Source organism: Boleophthalmus pectinirostris, unplaced genomic scaffold (genome assembly GCF_026225935.1).
Source record: "Boleophthalmus pectinirostris isolate CB_2022bp ecotype Guang Dong unplaced genomic scaffold, ASM2622593v1 HiC_scaffold_18, whole genome shotgun sequence".
Lineage (NCBI taxonomy): Eukaryota > Metazoa > Chordata > Actinopteri > Gobiiformes > Gobiidae > Boleophthalmus > Boleophthalmus pectinirostris.
In genome coordinates, this window is record NW_026571133.1 from 42,014,453 (window position 1) to 42,035,486 (window position 21,034).

Consider the following 21,034-nt stretch of genomic DNA (forward strand, 5'->3'; position numbering starts at 1 on the left):
ATAAGTTATTTATTTATAAATGTGAAGATCTAAGTTAAGTATTTATTTGGTCCAGTATTTTGGGGTGTTTGAGTTTCGAGCTGCAGTCTGACCTCTGTTGGCGTTGTTCTGTTTATGGTTCTTATGGTTCTTCATATTGGTAGTGGCCAGCAGAAGTCTTTTCAGAGCGTTTGGAGTGGAGCCGCTTTCTCAGATACATCCTCGAGGTTTGTTTCTGCAAATATGAAAAGAATCACACTTGATGGCACTTTTTAAGACACTCAAAAATTCATTCGCAATAGGCAAGGTGGGTGAAGTGTAAGGCTGGGTATCATTAAGAAGTTGCTGATTCGATACATACCTCCATTCATAAACCACGATACGATGTTTTTTGAAACAATGCACTTTCGTTTCAATATGATTCAGTACGATATATTTTAAATCGATTCGATACGGTTCAGTCAAAAACAAAGGCTACGGTGATACGGCTGTCACCGTATCACCGTATCGGAAACGATTTGCGTCCAGACACGTCGTTCTTGTGTCCGTGAGCCTTCCCACTCCACACAGCTTTGAGCATATTTGTTTACGTTTTACAGAAACAAAACTTAAAACCATTTGCATAAACTAAGAGCTCAAAAAAAGACTCGCTATTGTGCTCTGATGCGGTTCAGCTTCTGTCGGACTAAAGGACATGACTCAGTGGAATATGAGTGTTCTTTCTGTGACAGAGGGATGTTCTGCTGATGGTGAGTCTGCTCTGTGTTTCTGTCGTGTTGGAGATGGTTCATGTTAAACTTTTCAGAGATTATACATCTGCAGGTCGTACGCATAGACGTATATATGAATTGACATATATTTTAGCCTCTTAGTGTTTTGGCGGTGAATTACTTTGCGGCGCAGAGACCTATATCAGCGTTTTCAGGTGTCCACACGGTGCCGGATCAGATCTGTACTCAAATGAATTTGTAGGAGCTGGAGGGACCAGATCGTTCCATCTCTGGAGTCATTTTCCATCTGATTAGAGTGAACAAACACTGTATCCACAACGAAAACGACTCGTATACGTACTAGTGTGGACAGCACCTAAACGTCTACTAAGTCCACTAAGTTTGTTTAAAGTTAATATGAAAAACACCCATTTTACGCATCAAAACAGTGAAAATGTCAACTTAATTGTCGTTCTTACACCAAATTATTGAGTAAAATATAACTAAAAATACTCTTGGTTGATATATCGATACAGCAACCCACGATACCGATACTGTATCATCAAATTAAACAATATGATATATCAATTGATCTTTCAATATTTTTGTACACCCCTAGTGAAGTGTCTTGTCGAAGGATACAATGACTAAAGATTCCACTAGAGTCACCGCGCCTCACAGAAAATAATCTGGAAATTTTAACCATGTAAAACCTTAACTGACTCCTGTACATTGGCCCACTTCACAAAGTCCTTGGTTCTATTCCATTTCCTAAGTCCCAGGAGCAAGACCTGCTGCAGTGAAATCTGGTCCCAAACAGAATTTTAAAAAAGGTCCAGTGTATTTAACTTCACTGTAAATCTATATTCCTATTGTTTTGCTTAAGTCTTTACGTCCTCAGAAATGTTCGAATACATAACTTCCATATTCTTATTTTAAAGTGCACATGACGGCTTTTCATGTTTGGTGGAGAGTTCCTGTGGTCAAGATTTATCACAGTTTTGGGGAAATACTAGAAAAGAAAAACCCCAAATGTCAAGAAGTAGCACTGTATTATCCCTCTGCTAGTGTATGTCATCAACACGGAAAAAAAACCATCCAAAATGAAAAAAAAACAAAGGCATTTTCTGACAGTTTCGACCTTCATTTCACAAGATAAAACTGTTAATAATTTATTTGTATTAGTCTAGTCAGAACTATTGTATAATTTAAACACACTTTGGCCCTTGTTAACATTATGGTTGCTATAGTAACACTTGGGCAATTATACATCTGACACATTAATTCACAAAGTTCACAAGAATTGGTGTAAAACTTTGAATAATGTAAGTGTGTTTTAGTGAAATGAGCGGTCTATCCTGTCATGTGCACTTTAAGCAAAAGCGTGTCTGGGGAGAGGGAAGGCAGAGCACCATCTTGGTTCAATCACATGATAAACTCATAACGTAACAATAATCAAAATTTTTAAAAATGCTCTTACGTTTTTGTTTTTTTTTCTTAAAGGGCCCATATGACACTGTTCTAATGTTTCCTCGTCACAAACAAACCTGGAGTTGTGTTTTGTTTCATGTTTAACCCACAAACTGTACACATTTAAGCTGAGTTCTTCTCTCAAACAGAAAACACTGTTCCACCTTGTGATGTCATGTACATACAGGAAGTGCTCCACCGTGTTTTTAAACTCGATACACCTTCACTAAAATCATCTGGATAATATTTGGCTCTGGAATTGCCAATCTTTACTGAACTAAAGGTAAAAGGAGCTGTTCACTTCAAAACTATCACTTCATGACATCACAAGATGGAACAGAGCATTTTCAGCTTTGGAGATGTAGACAGACTCATAATAAAGAGTTACTCAAACATGTGAATGAAACAAAACACATCTCCAGGTCTGTTTGTGATGAGGTAACAACTTTCTAACATGGTTTAATTCTTCATGAGTCTCTTTTGTGCACTATGGGTCTTTTAAAATAATAAAATGATTTGATTTTTTTCTATCTGCAGAGATGAGCGTCGTACTTGACTTTGGGAGACTGGGCTGCACTTCAAACTGCTGTAGTTCTGTAGAGAATCCAAAGCAACCTTTTGTAAATCTGTCATGATTTTTTGTTCATAAACTTGTAAATAAGAATATTTTGCCTTTTATCGAAAAATGTTAGCGCTCTCCTCCAGGCCAAGGTCAAAGAACAAATCTGCAAGAATCTGAGCTCTTATTTGAGATTTCAAAGTGAAATTTTCCATCTGAAATTCCACTCTGGATGTGTGACTGCGTCCTGTCCTCTGGTGATTATAACATGTATATTACAGATTTTGTGGAGTGGTTATCGTCTTCAGTTTTCCATTTATTATGGAAACCAGGAATTTCTTCACATTTTTTCCAAACAAAAATTTCTGTTTTTCAGTATTCTGTTTTATTTTGGGGGGTAAATTCCCAACAAACTTCAAGGGATTTGATGTAAAAGAGAAGTACTTTTATAAATGTGCAAATAAAAGTCTTTGATTTAAAACCTGCTCCAGTGGCTTGAGTCTGTTTAGATCAGAACAGAGAGACGCCTTTAGGTTTAAACCAGCTCAACCAGATTTCAGCAGTGAATCTGGCAACACAAATGAGAGATTCATGTGAGGCTCATTCTGCTGCTGAGTGGATCTTGAGAACCAAAAAACACCAAATTATAACATCATGTCCAATGTTTTTGTACTTAAGAGTAAATCAGCATTAGAATAGTTACTGGTTTTCTAGTGTAACTTTAACCTAAACCTTAACCTGAACTTAGTTTACGCCATATCTGAGTGTGTATATGAAGTCTTTACAATGTGATAAATACCCACAGCTTCCAAGCTGCTGTTGGCACATTCAGTGGACAGCTGCACATCACACCAGTGAGCTGCAGATTTTTCATTTGTACCAAAGTGACAAGGCAACACCACTGAATCCTATGTGCATCACCGATACAGTTGATAGAAAATATGGAGTCTTGAATGTAAGTGATTCAAGATCAAACAAACACAAATAACTCCTGATTGGGACTATAGTTTTACTTATTGATTGACTGGATGAATGATTGCATCAGTATACATTGTATTGTATTTTATTGGCATGTGTGCCATTTATGACATCAGCCTGTCCAGGGACTGAAGGTGGAAATGAGCAATTTTGTTCTAACCTGCACAAACATATGACTTCTTTGTGTAGTTCAATGTTTTTATGAACATTGTCCCTGATAAATAAACACCTAAACTAAACTAAACTCCAAAGACAACTTGGAGAGGGTCAATGAGGAACAGCTCTAACCTGATTTAAACCTCTGAAGAGTGAACCATCAGACCATCAGAGTGAGGCTGAGGGACATACACACTGTCTGCTGTATGAAACTACTATCTCATTTTCAGGAACAAAACTATAAAGCTTAAAAAAAGCAAAGCTATACAAAAGCAAATTGTTAGTTATTTTGTGGTCACCAAAAGTAAAAGATCTTATAACGTTATACAATTAATAGAACATATTTTATGTTAAAGAGTCTATATGATGTAAAATGACTCTTGTTAGACGTTGTTTCCTCCTCAAATACAAACCTAAGTCCACGTTTATATGATGATGGTCTGAAAGGAAGAACAGAAGAAGAGGCGTTGCGTCTTCACTTTTTATTCTGCATTTAGATGAGCGGTTTCGGGAGGAAATCTGCGTGCATACAGTGAAGCCAAAGTGTGTGGAATTCAATTGGGCGGCTCGGTGGTGACACTCAATGGTGATGTATGTGACATAAACGCTTACACGACGTGAACAGATCTGACCAGAGTTTTGCATCTTGGGCAGTGTAGATGGAAACACTACGGTGAAGTGTGTTCAACTTTTCCGCTCTGGATGGTGGTTTCAGATTTTTGCATTTTTAAGCCCCAAAAATGCCGTCACCGTCTAAACGAAAGACACTTCCAATAAATATTTTGTCATTTTACCTGCAAGTGTTCTCGTGTAAACAGGCCCTGAATTGTGTTTAGTCATAACAAAGATCAGGAATAATATTGGTCAGAGATGCACAGTAGGTTAAGCATTTGCATAACAACTAGCTGGTTGCTGGTTCAAACCTTTCCCATGTACTGTATCTGTGCCTTTGAGCAAAACATACATTTACCTACACGCGTCTAGGAGAAAAAGTAACTGGAGTAATTCTGCGTAATGGATTTTGTCAGCATCAAATAGTGGAACGTGAGATCGAGCGACTCCGTTCAAATGAAATGTTGAAACAGATTAGTAAACCCGGTGACACGTGTCAGGACTCGTGAGCAAAGGTGAAGTCAGCTCCACTCCAGAGACTTTTAATCAAATCCACTTTAGGAAAATCCACACACATCACACCGCACACGTTTGAACCATGATTGAGACAACATTTGGTTTCAAGTTGAACTATTTGTGCAGTTTATTTTGAAATTGTTGGACAAAATGGTGATTAGAGTGGTCCCTCGTTTATCTCGGGGGTTACGTTCTAAAAATAACCTGCAATAGGCGAAATCAGCGAAGTAGTCAGCTTTATTTTTTACAATTATGATATATGTTTTAAGGCTGTAAAACCCCTCACCACACACTTTATACATTTTACTTAGACAGGACAGTTACAACCTTTTTGCACCCTTCTTGAAACTTACTGCTGCTGTCGTCCTTATTTTATTTTCCTTCTTCTTTATGTAACGAACCGAATATTAATTTATTCCGTAATGGCACCTACAGTCACATAACTTCTACCTTCCTTCAGCGTGTCCACAAGTCCAACTTTTTGTGCGATGGTTTGCATCTTCCTCTGTCTTTTGGGTGCAACCGCAGGAGCCTCTGTCAGTGCAGAACGTTATGTCGACAATGTGGGTTTTGTCGGGGAGAAAACTTCTTCAGAATCACACTGCTAGAGATCGAACATTTACGTAAATTTGGCAGCTGAACACATTCTGTACTGTACAAGGAGGAGATTGATTGATAACGGTCTACAGTCCCTTAGCCAATCAGGACGCAGGGGAGGAACACAATGCACATTCATACGCTGTTAAAAAAAAAAAAAAAAAAGCATGCAAAATTGCACTAACAAAATTTGTGAAACAACCGAACCGCGATATAGTAAGAAACGACTCTACTTTGTTTAAAATGTTGACAATTTTGTTATTAAAGGGTCCATATGACTCTATTTTCTGATCTGATAATGTAATTTGCTCATCACAAACAGACTTGGACTTGTGTTTTGTTTCATTCACACATGTTTAACACACAAACCCTGCACATTTACAGTTGATAGTTAAGGTCAGTTAAAAACAATCACTTCAATCATTGTGTGTCCTTAGGCAAGACACTTTGTCCACATTGCCTAGTATGAAAGTGGTGTGTGTGTGAGTGTGATGGTCAGAGGGACCGATGGCGCCGATTGGCACGGCAGCCGCGCTTCTGTCAGTCTACCCCAGGGCAGCTGTGGCTTCAACAGTAGTTTACCATCACCAGGTATAGAGTGAATGAATAATGCTCTGTAAAGTGTCTTTGGGGACAGAAAATGTCTGTGAAGAGCGTTATATAAATAAAGACTTACTTAATTACATTTAGGCTGAGCTCTTCTCTGAAACTGAAAACACTTCGTTCCACCTTGTGATGTCATGTGGTAATACAGGAAGTGCTGTTTTTAACTTCATACACCTTCACTAGAATCATTTGGAATTGCCATTCTCTACTAAACTAAAGGTAAATACAGCTGTTCATTTGAAGACCACTACTCTTCCCTTGTATTTGGGCAGAGATTGTATAATGTTACTTTGAAATATAAGTAAGAGTAAAAAGTATTTGGAGATAACACAATTTATTAGTAAAAACTGACTTTTGGGAGCTTCTCGATGTGTTATACTGTTGTTACTTCCTCAAAAACGTACTTGGAGTTGTGTTTTGTTTCATTTACATGTTTGAGTAACACTTTATTATTAGTCTGTTTACATCTCCAAAGCTCTAAATGCTCTGTTCCACCTTGTGATGTCATGAAGCGATAGTTTTCAAGTTAAAGAGACAGTTTGGAATTTTGGACATAGGACCTCGAGTGTTGGAGACGTGTAGAGACACTTTTTGAAATATTCCATCCAGTCCTTGTATTTGCAGAGGTCACTGGTGTTAGACTAGTGCATGTCAATGGTCATAAGTCTCCTGCCACTAAAAACAGTCTTACCCACTCCACAAAACACCTGAGGGAAAACAATTATTACTGTTACATCCCCAGACTATTTATGTAAATGTCTCTGTTGATAGAATAATGTTTGAAATAAAACTAATCCTGCATCGCATGAATCGTCACATTTTGAGGGACTATTTCCTCAGCAGCAGCGGAGTTTGACTTTGTTGATAAGAGAGGTGCTGGGCATAGGCAGAGTTTGATTTTTGTACTAGGGGAGGCAAACATTTTAATTAGATTCAATATTTATATTTCATATTTATAAATATAAGTGTGTATTGTCATGTGCACAGTAAAGAAACGCCTTGCCCTGTACAATGAAATTATCACTTTACTGTCCACACTGCTGTGTGTTATAACTGTTCTGTGACATTACACAGAATAGTTATAAAACTATTACACATACAACAGGACTCAGTTCATAAGCCTCCCATAAAGCCAAACTACACAGTGCATCAAACATGATCAGGGGTATAGTGAGCGAGGTACACGGGGGTATACAGGGGATACACCGTCCACCCACTTCTCCCAACGTGAGGTATAAAAAAAAGAACAAAAATAAAATAGCTACAACTTAAATGTCAAACTGGAGCCACTGGCAAAGGTGAAAGCAAACTGCATAGGCTCATGATATCTGCACTACTGTCCTATAGTGACCTGAAACATGAGGGACCAGGACTGAACCAGGACTGAACCAGGACTGAACCAGGACTAAACCAGGACTGAACCAGACTGAACCAGGACTGAACCAGGACTGAGTACTGGGACGGGCCCAGACGTGCGCCCGTGTAGACTGTTGGATGACCACATCCATGGAGCTAAGTACAGCTGCAGTCCTATCTCGCTTTACGGACACTTTGCTCTGCGGGCTCAGGGTTCTCTCTCTCTCTTAAGTCCAAGATTAGTCCTGGTTCAGTCCTGTTTTAGTCCTGGTTTACTCCTGGTTCAGACTAGGATTCATATTTATTTATCAATGTCATGACATTGATAAACTCCACTTATGGTGCTAGGTGATATCAGTCCACTGCTGCCAAGATTTTTCGATCAGGAAGTACAACTCAGACACAGATCCTTCAAATACAAGGTTGGTTTTACTTCTACAGGTGTTTTGTGGAGTGGGTAAGACTGTTTTTAGTGGCAGGAGACTTATGACCATTGACATGCACTAGTCTAGCACCAGTGACCTCTGCAAATACAAGGACTCCACACGTCTCCAACACTCTGACTCTAACTAGGAAATCAGGTCCTATGTCCAAAATTCCGGTCTGTCCTTTTAACTGCTCCTTTTACCTTTAGTTCAGTGGAGATTGGCAATTCCAGGTCACCCGCTCTTTTGTCCCTTGTAGACTTACTCACAGTGGGAAGAGTCACCACAACGTTTACTCAAGTACGAAAAGTAACCGAGCACCCCTTTCTGTATGATATTTGAGAATGAAGTAACAGTAGCTGATTTGCGTAAAACGTTTTGCTCCTCCAACACCTCGGACCAAAACCGTTATTCTTTTAACGTAACAAGATATTTACGATCCTTTTAGCCCCTCCCCCTCCCCCACTCCTCCGCGGGACCACTTCCCCAAATGACCGGCCCAAACTCTCGCCGCCCCCTCCAACACCAACAATGCCCCGGATGAAATATTAATGCGCGCGCAGCAATTGTTTAAGTGCCCTAAATGATCCCCGTTTGGAAATTGATTGTTTCCACGCTCGTGTCGCTCATCCAAGAAGAGTTCGAGAGAAAAGAGAGGCGCTGGAAGTGGGCTCCGGTGCCAAGCGGTTCCAACAGCTGGTGACCGGGCCGAGGCTGGCTGCGGAGCGGGGGACGAGGAGGGGGACAGGTGGCTAGCGGACCCTCCAACAACCTCCCCCCCTCTCCTCTCCTTCCCTTCTCCGTCCTTCCTTCCCTCGCGTACTCCCTCCCTCCCTCCCCGCGAGCAGAGCGCACAGCCCGGGCACGTCCTCAGCAGAGACACGGGGGGGAGAGAGTGAGGAGCCGGTGGATGTTAACCCGGGGACAAAAGACTCTAATAGGTTTTAATTGAAAGTCGATAATGGCTTTAGAGGCCACGCCCCCCCGGAGGCACGTACGCATGGCACCTGTTTGGTCAGATTGCGCGCGTAACTTTTGATTTTCGCCTCAATATCGCCAAAGAATCAAAAGTTTGTTGAAGTTTAACGTTGGAAAAGTGGTACATTTTACTTTTTCAGACTTGCTTTTGTGACTTGAATTCATTCTATAATTTTCCTTTTTGTTAAAATCCAAAATAATAACGTTTAAATGTCCAAAATGATAAGTTTTACGCACGGTGTAGGTTCATTACGCACAGCCCGTATGTTTTCAAAGTAACTCATTTTAGTGATTTGTTTTTATGTATTAGTTTACTGATGTTTTGTCAGTGTTGTTTGCTCTAGTTCAGTTTGAAAAAATAAAAAAGTAAAAAAAAATTAACAACAATAAATAAGTGGCCACATATCGCTAACTTAACTGACGTAAATAGTTCTCATTAAAGTAGAGTATTAGGCTTTTAAAGTAGCTATTTACTCATATATTTTATCATCATGTCCAGTACCTTCCACATGGAGCTAAAGAAACAGATTAAAACTAGTAATTAAAAAGAAAAATGGCTAAAAACTGGCTGAATGCAGTTTTACAGAAAAGGCTGTAACCTAGATCTAATTAAAGCTCGACAACATACCCAAACTAAAATAAATAAACTAAAGTAACAGTCTGTTTTCAGTTTGGTTGTGTTTATTCTACTAAAGAAACATGCGTTTTCTGTGAGCTGGCTCGCATCTCCACAGACCTGGCTTCTATTTGACGTGGAGGACCTCAGACTTGTTTCCACTGACATGTTGTTCCTTTGACATGATCTTCCTCACTGTGGCATCTATGTAGAATGTTCCAAAACAGTTTTCACTTTCTCCTTGTATAGGATCATGCAGGTGACATGCTCATGCAGAAAGTTACAGAAGTAGCTTTAAATTGACATTAAATTCAGTTTTATTTAAGGGTCCTACATTCCACTCTTGGTAACTTGGTTTTCAAGTTAACAGCTCCTTTTTAGTTGCAAGTGCAATTCCAAGGCTGAAATTATCTATTGATTTTTATACGTGACCTAAAATACAGCTTTTTTTTAAAACTTCGAGTCCAAACGTGGCATGACTCGCGCTGTACGTGCTCGTCCCCGTCGCTTAGCTCGCGTCCGTCAAAGCTCGTGCTCTTGTAGGATGTCTCCGCTTAGACTAACGCTTTAATCGCTTGTAATTGAAAGTCGATAATGGCCCCGCGCGCCACGCCCCCCGCTGTCTTTGCGCGCACGGCACCTGTTCCGTGACGCATCGCTCTGACTGGCGGAAAATGGCATTAAAAATACAGCGAGTCTACGAGGGGGGAGGAAAAAAAAAGAAGCAAAAACAACACCCCACAACGTCATTATAGAGCGGGCAAGGGTGAGCAAAGATTATAGAAAAAGAGGGACAGGTTGTGATGGATGGTGCATTCAGGGACGAGCTCGGGACATTTAAACTTGAGGCCTAATGGACCAGTGTTTCACAAACATTTTTTTCTGGGGACCCATATTTTAAAAATCACAAGCAGTGTTGGGGAGTAACAGATTACATGTACTGGAGTTATGTAATCAGAGTACAAATTATGAGTAACTGTATTCAGTTACAGTTACTGTTTCAGTGAGCGGTAATTAGATTACAGTTACTTTGTTGAAATAAATGGATTACACGGCGGGATATTCCTGTTTTCACATTTTGGGCCCCCCCCCCCCCCAGGTCTAAACTAGATCTTAACCAGGTCTAAATCAGGACTAAACCAGGACTAAAACAGGATTTAACAGGACTAAATCCTGCTGTGTGGACGTGTCTCCTCTTCTTCTATCAATAATATTTTTAATACAGTTAAGTAAAGTCTGGGCTTTTTATTTTCTTTTATCAGACAAAACATCTTATGTTATGATTTCCTAGTCTTTGCTTCTCTACAGCAAATCAAGTAATCCAAAGTATTCAGATTACATTACTCACTTTAAGTAATTTAATGGATTCTGTTACAAAATACATTTTGGTGTATGTAATCTGTAATCTGTAGGGGAATACATTTTAAAAGTCACCTTCCCAACACTCACAAGTCAATAGAAATTATTGGTGAATCACAAACTAAAGGTGGATTTGATCATTATTGAACATTAATGAGGATATTTTATTGTTGACTGAGTGATCGTGTCTCTGAACAATTAGTATTACTCAAGTTTTAAACAATGAAAAACAGTCACTGAAGCAGAAATAAAAGGATCCATAAGTCGCCTATTTAGACATTAAATATAGAACATTTCTTTTTCTTTTCAACATTCAACTGAACCAGCAATACTGGAACAAAATAGTCAATTACAATACAATAATTACAAAAAGTTTAGAAATTATACATGTCTTAACATTTCAACATTTCTAATCAGATAGGTTGGCCTGTCTGTGTTTCTGTAGTGTTCCAGTCCAGGTGCAGGAGGAGAGCAGCACTCATATCAGGAAACCTCCCAAAAAAGAATCTCTTGCCTGAGCGTCGTGACCCAGTCTTTGAGAAACACTGTAGCAGACTCTGTAACAGCTTAGACCAGACTCATGTCACTAATACTGTGTTATATAATCATATTTAAAGGCATAATAAGCCTTGCAACTTTCTGGAGGTGGTACATCACCTGTAGCCTGATTCATCAGCTGGTTTCACTTTGTGGAAACCGTCTGACCTCACAGTGTTAGGATTCGTTTGCTCGTCAGTAGGCGGGTACTTTTTTTTGGTCCTTTTTTTTTAATTTAACCAATCGCTGCTATTTGTTCACGACATATATAATGCACCACTAACAGGGCTAACTGGTATATTAAGCTTTTCTCAAATCCTGTAGGAAGAAGGGCAATAATGTCTTTCCCCTTGATAAAATTCACCAAACATTCTCTTTGTTCTGGCTTTAAATCCTCGATCTCAGGAATCGTTGCCAACACAGAATGTCTGGATCTTCGCTGATTGGTTGGTGTCAGAACTTGCACTTCTGGGGTTTTTGCGAACCTTCTAGTGCATTCTGATTCTTGACCTAGTCGCTGGAGAGAAATGAAATTGAGCGACGCACTAACTGGCGCCAGCCTGACTACATCACCTGCATGATTCCAGAAAATAGAAAAAAAAATCATACTTGAGATCATCCATGGAGAACACTGTGACATACTGTGGAATATTAAAGCCAAAGGAACAACATTCCAGAGGTGGGGACATGCAGGTCGTGACTTGGACTCGAGCCAGACTTGAGTTACTATTTTTAGGACTTGAGACTTGACTTGATAAAATGGACTAAGACTTGAAGGTCAATGATTGGGACTTGACTCGGACTTGAGGCCTGTGACTTGAGAAGACTTAAGAAGAACTTTTAAATCTGAATTCTTTCTATTCTGACTGTAATGATTCACCCTAAGATCTTCTAAAGACATTTAAAGAGGAAAAATTAACTAAAATAATTTCAACTCTTATATACTCTACAAATACTCATTCAATCATTTTTTAGGTATAATTTATCTTAAATGTCATATAAATTGCAAAAATATACTATAATGATCAAATCCACCTTTATACTATATTTGGTACAATGGTTTAAAGACTTGAAATGACTTGAAGCTCAAAGCAGACGACTTTGGACTTGACTTGGACTTATGAGCCAGTGACTCGAGTCTCGACTTGGACTTGCCTGTATTTGACTTGGGACTTGACTCGGACTTGAGATCAAAGACTCAAGACTTACTTGAGACTTGCAAAACAAAGACTTGGTCCCACCTCTGCAACATTCCCACGAAAACAAGCTCCAAGCCAAATCAGAGTCTGCTAAAAGATTACGTAATGTGGCTTTAAGATTGAAATATTGCTCATTTTCTTTTAATTTTTAACATTCGGTTTATAGTTTATACATTTATGGGCAGCACGTATGACATATGTAAAGATAATTCAACTAGAAACCACGAAAGAGCCAAAAAGTGTCTGAATTGTTATAGTTTACGCAGACAAACGTGACCACTTAACAGATGTATAGACGAGTTTCATTGTTGACAAAAGCGCGTGTTGCATGCTGGGAATTATTTTGGTTGGCGGCAAGAAACACTAATTCAACATGACGGACGGAGCGAGAAAACACGTAAAGGGTATTGATCCTGGTTATTTATCCACTCTAACGGCAGAGGACCCAAGACCATTTGACCAGAAATTGGTCATAAGCATCGATGGACGACAAATCACCCCTTTTCAACCCCGACAAAGCCTGGACCAAACCAAATTTCTGTCAGAATCACAACTACCTGGACAAATATTCACTTGGGTGATATCCACAATGACTTGGTGGAAACTCCTGGGCCATTCACTGCAGAAAAGATGAAAAACCTCCAAGAGTCTGGATGTGTTGTTGAACTTGTTGGAGTCCACGGTTTGTTAGGATCTTCTACGTTTGCTCTGCGGATGTTTGAAAGACGTTTAATTCACCGTTAGCGGTTCTTTTCACTCAGAATACGAAAAAGACATTTTCCTTCTTCCGTGCTTCTATTTGTGCATCCGATAATGCAGCAGGAATTTACCATTATCGGGGATAAACACGCAAGGTTACACACTGTGTTTGACGCTACCGTGTTTTCTTGCCTCCGACCAAAAATATTTCCCAGCATGCAACACGGGCTTTTAATAACAATGACGTCAGCTGAAACTCGCCTACAACTATGATACACATTGACTAAAGGCACTATCCCACCAAATGAACCCAGAATTCGAAAAAACACGGAAAGGTCATACTTTAATTCTCGTAAATGTAAAAAACGCCGTTCGATTTTCAGTTTTTACCAAGCGTTACACACAGAAACATTGGAGTAACATTAGGTCTTATCATATTCCAACCCCGAATTTCATCCACACAAAACAATTTCGATTTCTTTACGAGGAAAACAAACGTGTATTATCATGTTTTCTACATACATTTCACGTTTTATGCACTTCATTTGCAGTGTTGGGAGTGTTACTTTTCAAATGTTTTCCCCTACAGATTTGGGTGGCAGTAGTTCAGTTGGTGGAGCATTCACCCACTGATCTGAAGGTTGGCGGTTTGATTCCAGCTCTTGACATAAACATCACAGGTTGAGCGGTCAGATCCAGTGACCCACAGGTTGGCTGGTGTGATTCCAGCTCCCACAGATGAATGCTGTCGTTGTGTCCTTGGGCATGACACTTAACCCTACCTTGCCCACAGTGTCTGCGTACACTGGTGTGTGAATGTGTGTTCCTTGTTGAAAAAACCATTTACCATTACAGATTACATACCCCAAAATGTAGTTTGTAACAGAAACCATTAAATTACTTAAAGTGAGTAACGTAATCTGAATACTTTGGATTACTTGATTTGCTATAGAGAAGCAAAGACGAGGATATTATAATATAAGATATTTTGTCTGTTAAAAGAAAATAAAAAGGCCAAGTCTTTACTTAACAGTATAAAAAATATTATTGATAGAAGACGAGGAGACACGGTCCGCACACAGCATGGTTAAATCCTGTTTTAGACCTGTTTTAGTCCTGGTTTAGTCCTGGTTTAGATCTAGATCTAGTTTAGACCTGGTTTTAGACCTGGTTGAGACCTGGTTTAGATCTAGTTTTAGTCCTGGTTTATATAGTCCTGAAATACAACCCAAAATGTGAAAACAGGAAAATACCTCCGTGTAATCTGTTTATTTCAACAAAGTAACTGTAATCCAATTAGCACTCACAGAAACAGTAACTGTAACCGAATACAGTTACTCATGATTTGTACTCTGATTACGTAACTCCAGTACATGTAATCTGTTACTCCCCAACACTGGTCATTTGGCACCAATCAAGCAAAAAGCGTAACATTCTCTAAATAAGTGAGACGGGCCTAAACGTGTGCGCAGGACAACCAGAGGAGAGAGGGAGACAGGTGGTCACCCTATTAAAGCCCCATCATGAGCTGCGGAACCGATTCGCGTAACGAACGACCCCCGTTGATGTTGTTTTTCTTTTTTTTAGTTTGTTTTTTATGCGCGCGACGTGGACAGCTGATGAGATGCGGAGAGGTGGAGAGGAGGAAGGAGGAGGCCACGTATCGCTGCTGTTCTGGGCGGAGGAGGGGAGGGATGGATAGAGAGAGAGAGAGAGAGAGAAAGAGAGAGGGAGAGTGTTTGCATGTGAAAGGCTGCGCGTAAATCCCCCGGCTCTTAGCGCGGATTGTCCCCGGCTCAGGGTTAATGAAGTGCGGATAGAGTCGAGTTGAGCTCCCGATAGACACAACCACGCACACACGCACACGCACACACAAAGAGAGAGAGAGAAAGAGACAGAGAGAGGAAAAGCTCCGGTGGACTGCTCAAAAAAAAAAAAAAAAAAAAAAAAAAAACGGAAAATAAATGCGTCTTTTTGATGAAATTAAGAGCGAATCAAAGGCATCGTTTGCGCCCCGAATGCGCCAATAAGAGAAACCCGCAGCCAGTGTTGGGGAGTAACAGATTACATGTACCGGAGTTACGTAATCAGAGTACAAATTATGAGTAACTGTATTCAGTTACAGTTACTGTTTCAGTGAGTGGTAATTGGATTACAGTTACTTTGTTGAAATAAATGGATTACACGGAGGTATTTTCCAGTTTTCACAGTTTGAGCTATATTCCAGGACTATATAAACCAGGACTAAAACTAGATCTAAACTAGATCTAAACCAGGACTAAATCTAAACCAGGACTAAACCAGGACTAAACAGGACTAAACCAGGATTAAACCAGGACTAAAACAGGACTAAACCAGGATTAAACCAGGACTAAACCAGGACTAAACAGGACTAAACCAGATCTAAACCAGGTCTAAACCAGGTCTAAATCATGCTGCGTGGACTCTTCTATCAATAATATTTTTTATACAGTTAAGTAAAGACTCGGCCTTTTTATTTTCTTTTATCAGACAAAATATTTTATATTACAATTTCCTCGTCTTTGCTTCTCTACAGCAAATCAAGTAATCCAAAGTATTCAGATTACGTTACTCACTTGAAGTAATTTAATGGATTACGTTACAAACTAGATTTTGGGGTATGTAATCTGTAATCTGTAGGGGAATATGTTTTAAAAGTAACCTTCCCAACACTGATTGTAGCATTGTTTTATTTCATGATGAAGGCAAAAAAAAAAAAAAAAAAAAAAAAAAAAAAAAAAAATCACACGGGAGAGATAAAAAATAGATCTATTAAAATGTTCAAGAAAGCGTGACCTATTTTGGCGTTTTCATCCAACAGTTAAACCAGTGATTTTTACGCACAGTTTAAACGCGTAAAACTGTATTCTTAAACGGCGTCAGATGAGCTCACGCGCTTCTTACGTGTTTTCCAGACCGTTAAAGAGATGATAAAGAATGATGAGAAAACATGGGGAAGGGTTTAAAACGAGAGACAACGATCGTTTATGACGCGCGGGGTCTCGGCGGAGCTGGTTTGTTGGTGCGTAAAAAGCTCGACTTTTCTTGTTGTTATTGGAACACGGGAACGAGTCTATAAAAATTATATCACGCTCAAATAAAGGGCTGAAAGAGCGAGAGAGCGGCGGAGGGAGGAGTGGGAGGAGAGGAGGAAGGAGAAAGAAGAGTAAGCAATAAAGGAGAGAGAAGGAGAGGTGCAAATAGAGGGAGAGGAGACGAGAAGGGAGAGAAAGTGAGTAAAGGAGACAGACAGAGGGTGAAGGAGAGAGAGAGGAGAGTGAAGGAGAAAGTAGGAGACAGAGGAAAGAAGGAGAGAGTAGGAGACAGAGGGAAGAAGGAGAGAGTAGGAGATAGAGGAAAGAAGGAGAGAGTAGGAGACAGAGGGAAGAAGGAGAGAGTAGGAGACAGAGGAAAGAAGGAGAGAGTAGGAGACAGAGGGAAGAAGGAGAGAGTAGGAGACAGGAGAAGAAGGAGAAGAGGAGACAGGAAAGAAGGGAGAGAGTAGGAGACAGGAAAGAAGGAGAGAGTAGGAGACAGAGGGAAGAAGGAGAGAGTAGGAGACAGAGGAAAGAAGGAGAGAGTAGGAGACAGGAAAGAAGGAGAGAGTAGGAGACAGAGGGAAGAAGGAGAGAGTAGGAGACAGGAAAGAAGGAGAGAGTAGGAGATAGAGGAAAGAAGGACAGAAGGAAGACAAGAGAGGGTTAGGGACTAGGAGACAGACAGACAAACAGACAAAGACGGAGAAAGGTGTAGAAGAAAAGGAATAAAGAGACGAGATGGAGAGACCAAGAAGAGAAAAAAGAGATGGGATAGAGAGGCAGAGGAAACAGATGGGAAGAGAAAGGGAGCTGGAGAGAGAGAGAGAGAGAGAGAAAGAGGAAAGAGGGAAAAACTGAAAAAGACAGTGGCCGACAAGAGGGAGGGAGAGAGAAAGACGGAGAGAGAGAAGAAAGAGAAGGAGACCACACCTGACTCAGTTCTCAGAGATGACGTCCAACATCTCCTGCCCCCTCACTGCAGCAAGAAACAAGAGAAGTTCATCTGCGAAGTAAAGTAGCTCATGTTTGGAATAACCTTTAAAACATGAACATGGAAACAAAGGGTTTTTCACAAACAAAAGAGTCTGTACTGACACTACATTAGGTCAAGTACGTCTGATGAATCCATGTACCATTCTTTCATTTGTGTCTCAAAAAAAAAAAAAATAATAATAATAATAAAAAAAAAAATAAACCAAAATGGATAACAATTCGTTTTTCAGTTTTCGATTTTGTGTTTAAATGAATAACATATAATAACAGATAACAGACGTTTCCTTTTTCTGTGACTTTAACTGCGATGCCGGACTTTTTCACTGCATACGGACTGAACCAGGACTGAACTAGGTCTAAACCAGGACTGATCCAGGACTAAACCAGGTCTAAATCAGGACTAAACCAGGACTGATCCCAGGACTGAACCAGGACTGAAACAGACTTGAGTGTTGGGATGTCATGTAGATTGTCGGGTAATCAGGACTGAGACCGGGACCAGACTGGGACAAGATCAGAACTGACACCAGGACTGAGACCAGGACCAGGACTGAGACCAGAACTGAGACCAGGACTGAGAGACCAGAACTGAGACCAGGACTGAGACCGGGACCAGGACTGAGATCGGGACCAGACTGGGACCAAGACTGGGACCAGACCATGACTGAGACCAGGACTGAGACCAGGACCAGACCAGGACTGAGACTGGAAGAGTCCTGGTTTAATCCTGGTTTAGTCCTGGTTAGTCCTGGTTCAGTCCTGGTTTAGTCCTGGTTTCAGTCCTGGTTTAGTCCTGGTTCAGTCCTGGTTTAGTCCTGGTTCCGTCCTGGTTTAGTCCTGGTTCAGTCCTGGTTTAGTCCTGGTTCAGTCCGGTGTTTCAGTTTAAGTCACGGAAAAGGAAAACGGCCGTTATCTGCTTTCTCCATTATTTAAACACAAAATCGAAAACTTAAAAAAACTAATCGGGTCAGTATCTATTTTTTCATTTTGGTTTTGGAGATAAATAATGAAGAAAATCTTTTTCTTATTTTTGATTTTATTTTGAAAAACAAATAAACAAATGCTACACGGACTCTGATGGCGTCTCCATGTTGGGTTCAGTGCTGCTCTGTGATTGGTCAGTTTCTCACATGCAGCAATTGAGCCTGAGCTGTTCGAGACAGATTCCCGGGAGTTTGTGGAAGTACAGAATCTTTAACTGAATTTATTTTCTTAATTCAAGCCAACCTGCTTCCTGGCAACTGATCAAGGCCGCACAAACTAGTGTCTAAAAGTGAATGGATCCCTAAGTTACAATGAACAGAAAATAGTTGTGCCCCAATGTAAAAAAGGAAGAAGAACTTGAAATCCATGACGCTCTTTTATCCGCAGCAGCAGAACCATCAGCCATTCATCCTCTCAGTGTTCTCCTCTTCACCACCATCAGTGTCTTGGCCTTTTTTCACTTTCATATTGTCGATTTTCTTCCAGTTTCTATAGTTCAAATCTATTTACCTGGTCACTCTAAAAACATTTCTTGTCTTCTTTCCTTTGAGAGATCGTGCCGTGTTGTCGATCCGTGACAGATCCGGGTCGGGGTGCTGTGTCTGGGGAGAGATTATGGTCCTCGCAGTGGGGGGCTGGAGGATCACACTGCACATATTATTCAATCAATACTTTTGGAGGTGGTACATGAGCGGCCGTCCCACACGCAGCTCTGAATGTGACGGTAACACAAACACCCCCAGGCCCTGACCCCCAAGGACCCAACGGGACCCAAGAGGCCCCGAAAACCAGCCCCAAACACCAGCCCCGAACACCAGCCCCAAACACCAGCCCAGCATTGTTCCCAACCAGACCCACATGTAAACCCCTACACTCCACACCTGCACTAGCCCCACACTGGACACAAACAAATACCCCCAAATGCCAGGCTCACAACCACAACCCCCATCCACACCACCACAACCAGCCCATACATCACAACCAGCCCCATACCAGCCCACACCATCACAACCAGCCCACACCATCACAACAGCCCCACACCATCACAACCAGCCCCACACCATCACAACCAGCCCCATACCAGCCCCACACCATCACAACCAGCCCCACACCACCACAACCAGCCCCATACAGCCCCACACCATCACAACCAGCCCCACACCACCACAACCAGCCCCACACAGGCCCAACCACAACCTTCATCCAACCCTACACCATCACAACCAACAACCAGCCACACATCCAGTGTTGGGGAGTAACAGATTACATGTACTGGAGTTACGTAATCAGAGTACAAATCATGAGTAACTGTATTCAGTTACAGTTACTGTTTCAGTGAGTGGTAATTGGATTACAGTTACTTTGTTGAAATAAATGGATTACATGGCGGTATTTTCCTGTTTTCACATTTTGGGCTATATTCCCTCCCTTTTTTTTTTTTTTTTTTTTTTTTCGGTAATTAAACCAGGTCTAAACCAGGACTAAACAGGACTAAAACAGGTCTAAACCAGGACTAAAACAGGACTAAAACAGGTCTAAACCAGGACTAAAACAGGACTAAAACAGGTCTAAACCAGGACTAAACCAAGACTAAACCTGGACTAAAACAGGACTAAAACAGGTCTAAACCAGGACTAAACCAAGACTAAACCTGGACTAAAACAGGACTAAAACAGGTCTAAACCAGGACTAAACCAGGACTAAAAACAGGACTAAAACCAGGTCTAAACCAGGTCTAAACCAGGACTAAACCAGGTCTAAACCAGGACTAAACCAGGACTTAAACAGGACTAAAACAGGATTTAACAGGACTAAATCATGCTGCGCGGACGTGTCTCCTCGTCTTCTATCAATAATATTTTTAATTTGGTTCAGTAAAGTCTGGGCTTTTTATTTTCTTTTAAGAGACAAAACATCTTATGTTACAATTTCCTCGTCTTTGCTTCTCTACAGAAAATCAAGTAATCCAAAGTATTCAGATTACGTTACTCACTTTAAGTAATTTAATGGATTACGTTACAAACTACATTTTGGGGTATGTAATCTGTAATCTGTAGGGGAATACATTTGAAAAGTAACCTTCCCAACACTGCCCCGACCAGCCCCACACCACCAAAAACAGCCCCACACTGGCCCCAGTCAGCCCCACAACAGCTCTGACCAGCCCTGTACCTCCACAACCACCGACCCCAAACACCAGCCCTGCGTCGGCCCCAACCAGCCCCACACCAGCGCTACACCAGTTCCGCATCGGTCGCAAACACCGGCTCCAATGACACTCACGTCGGCCCCAAACAGCAGCCCCCACACCAGCTCCAATCAGCTCCTTACAAGCCCCACACTAGTCCCAACCAGCTCCAACCACTCCCACTCCCCAAAACAGACATTATAATATAACCAAATGATTAGGAATCAGTCCACACTTCGGTTGTATCGCGTAAACACATCTTTTTCCCCACAGTTAAGTTTAAGTACAGTTTTTTAAATCAAATTTTAAGTCTAAATAAGAATGTGATGTTGAGTTGAACAGTGTTTACCTCACACTAATGTCCTACAGGATTAAGAACAAAAATAAGTAACGAAATAAGAGAAGCTTTCAGAGGTGGACAGTGCAGCCTGGACACTACATTTACTATTTATAAGCTC

The 21,034-nt window shown here is 40.8% G+C and overlaps 1 protein-coding gene across 1 annotated transcript; it reads left to right on the top strand.

Annotated features, from left to right (window-relative positions):
* Positions 1-17,359: 17,359 nt before the first annotated feature.
* On the top strand, positions 17,360-20,664 carry LOC129408878 (uncharacterized). Its single transcript, XM_055153208.1, has 3 exons — positions 17,360-17,408; positions 19,132-19,643; positions 20,491-20,664. The coding sequence occupies exons 1-3, from the start codon at positions 17,360-17,362 to the stop codon at positions 20,662-20,664; spliced, it is 735 nt and encodes a 244-aa protein (XP_055009183.1).
* Positions 20,665-21,034: the final 370 nt, after the last annotated feature.

Coding starts and splice junctions, on each gene's coding strand:
- LOC129408878 (XM_055153208.1), top strand. CDS start 17,360: ATGACGTCCAACATCTCCTGCCCCCTCACTGCAGCAAGAAACAAGAGA. Junction 17,409..19,131: donor TGCAGCAAGAAACAAGAGAA/GTTCATCTGCGA, acceptor AAACACCCCCAG/GCCCTGACCCCCAAGGACCC. Junction 19,644..20,490: donor CACACATCCAGTGTTGGGGA/GTAACAGATTAC, acceptor TGCCCCGACCAG/CCCCACACCACCAAAAACAG.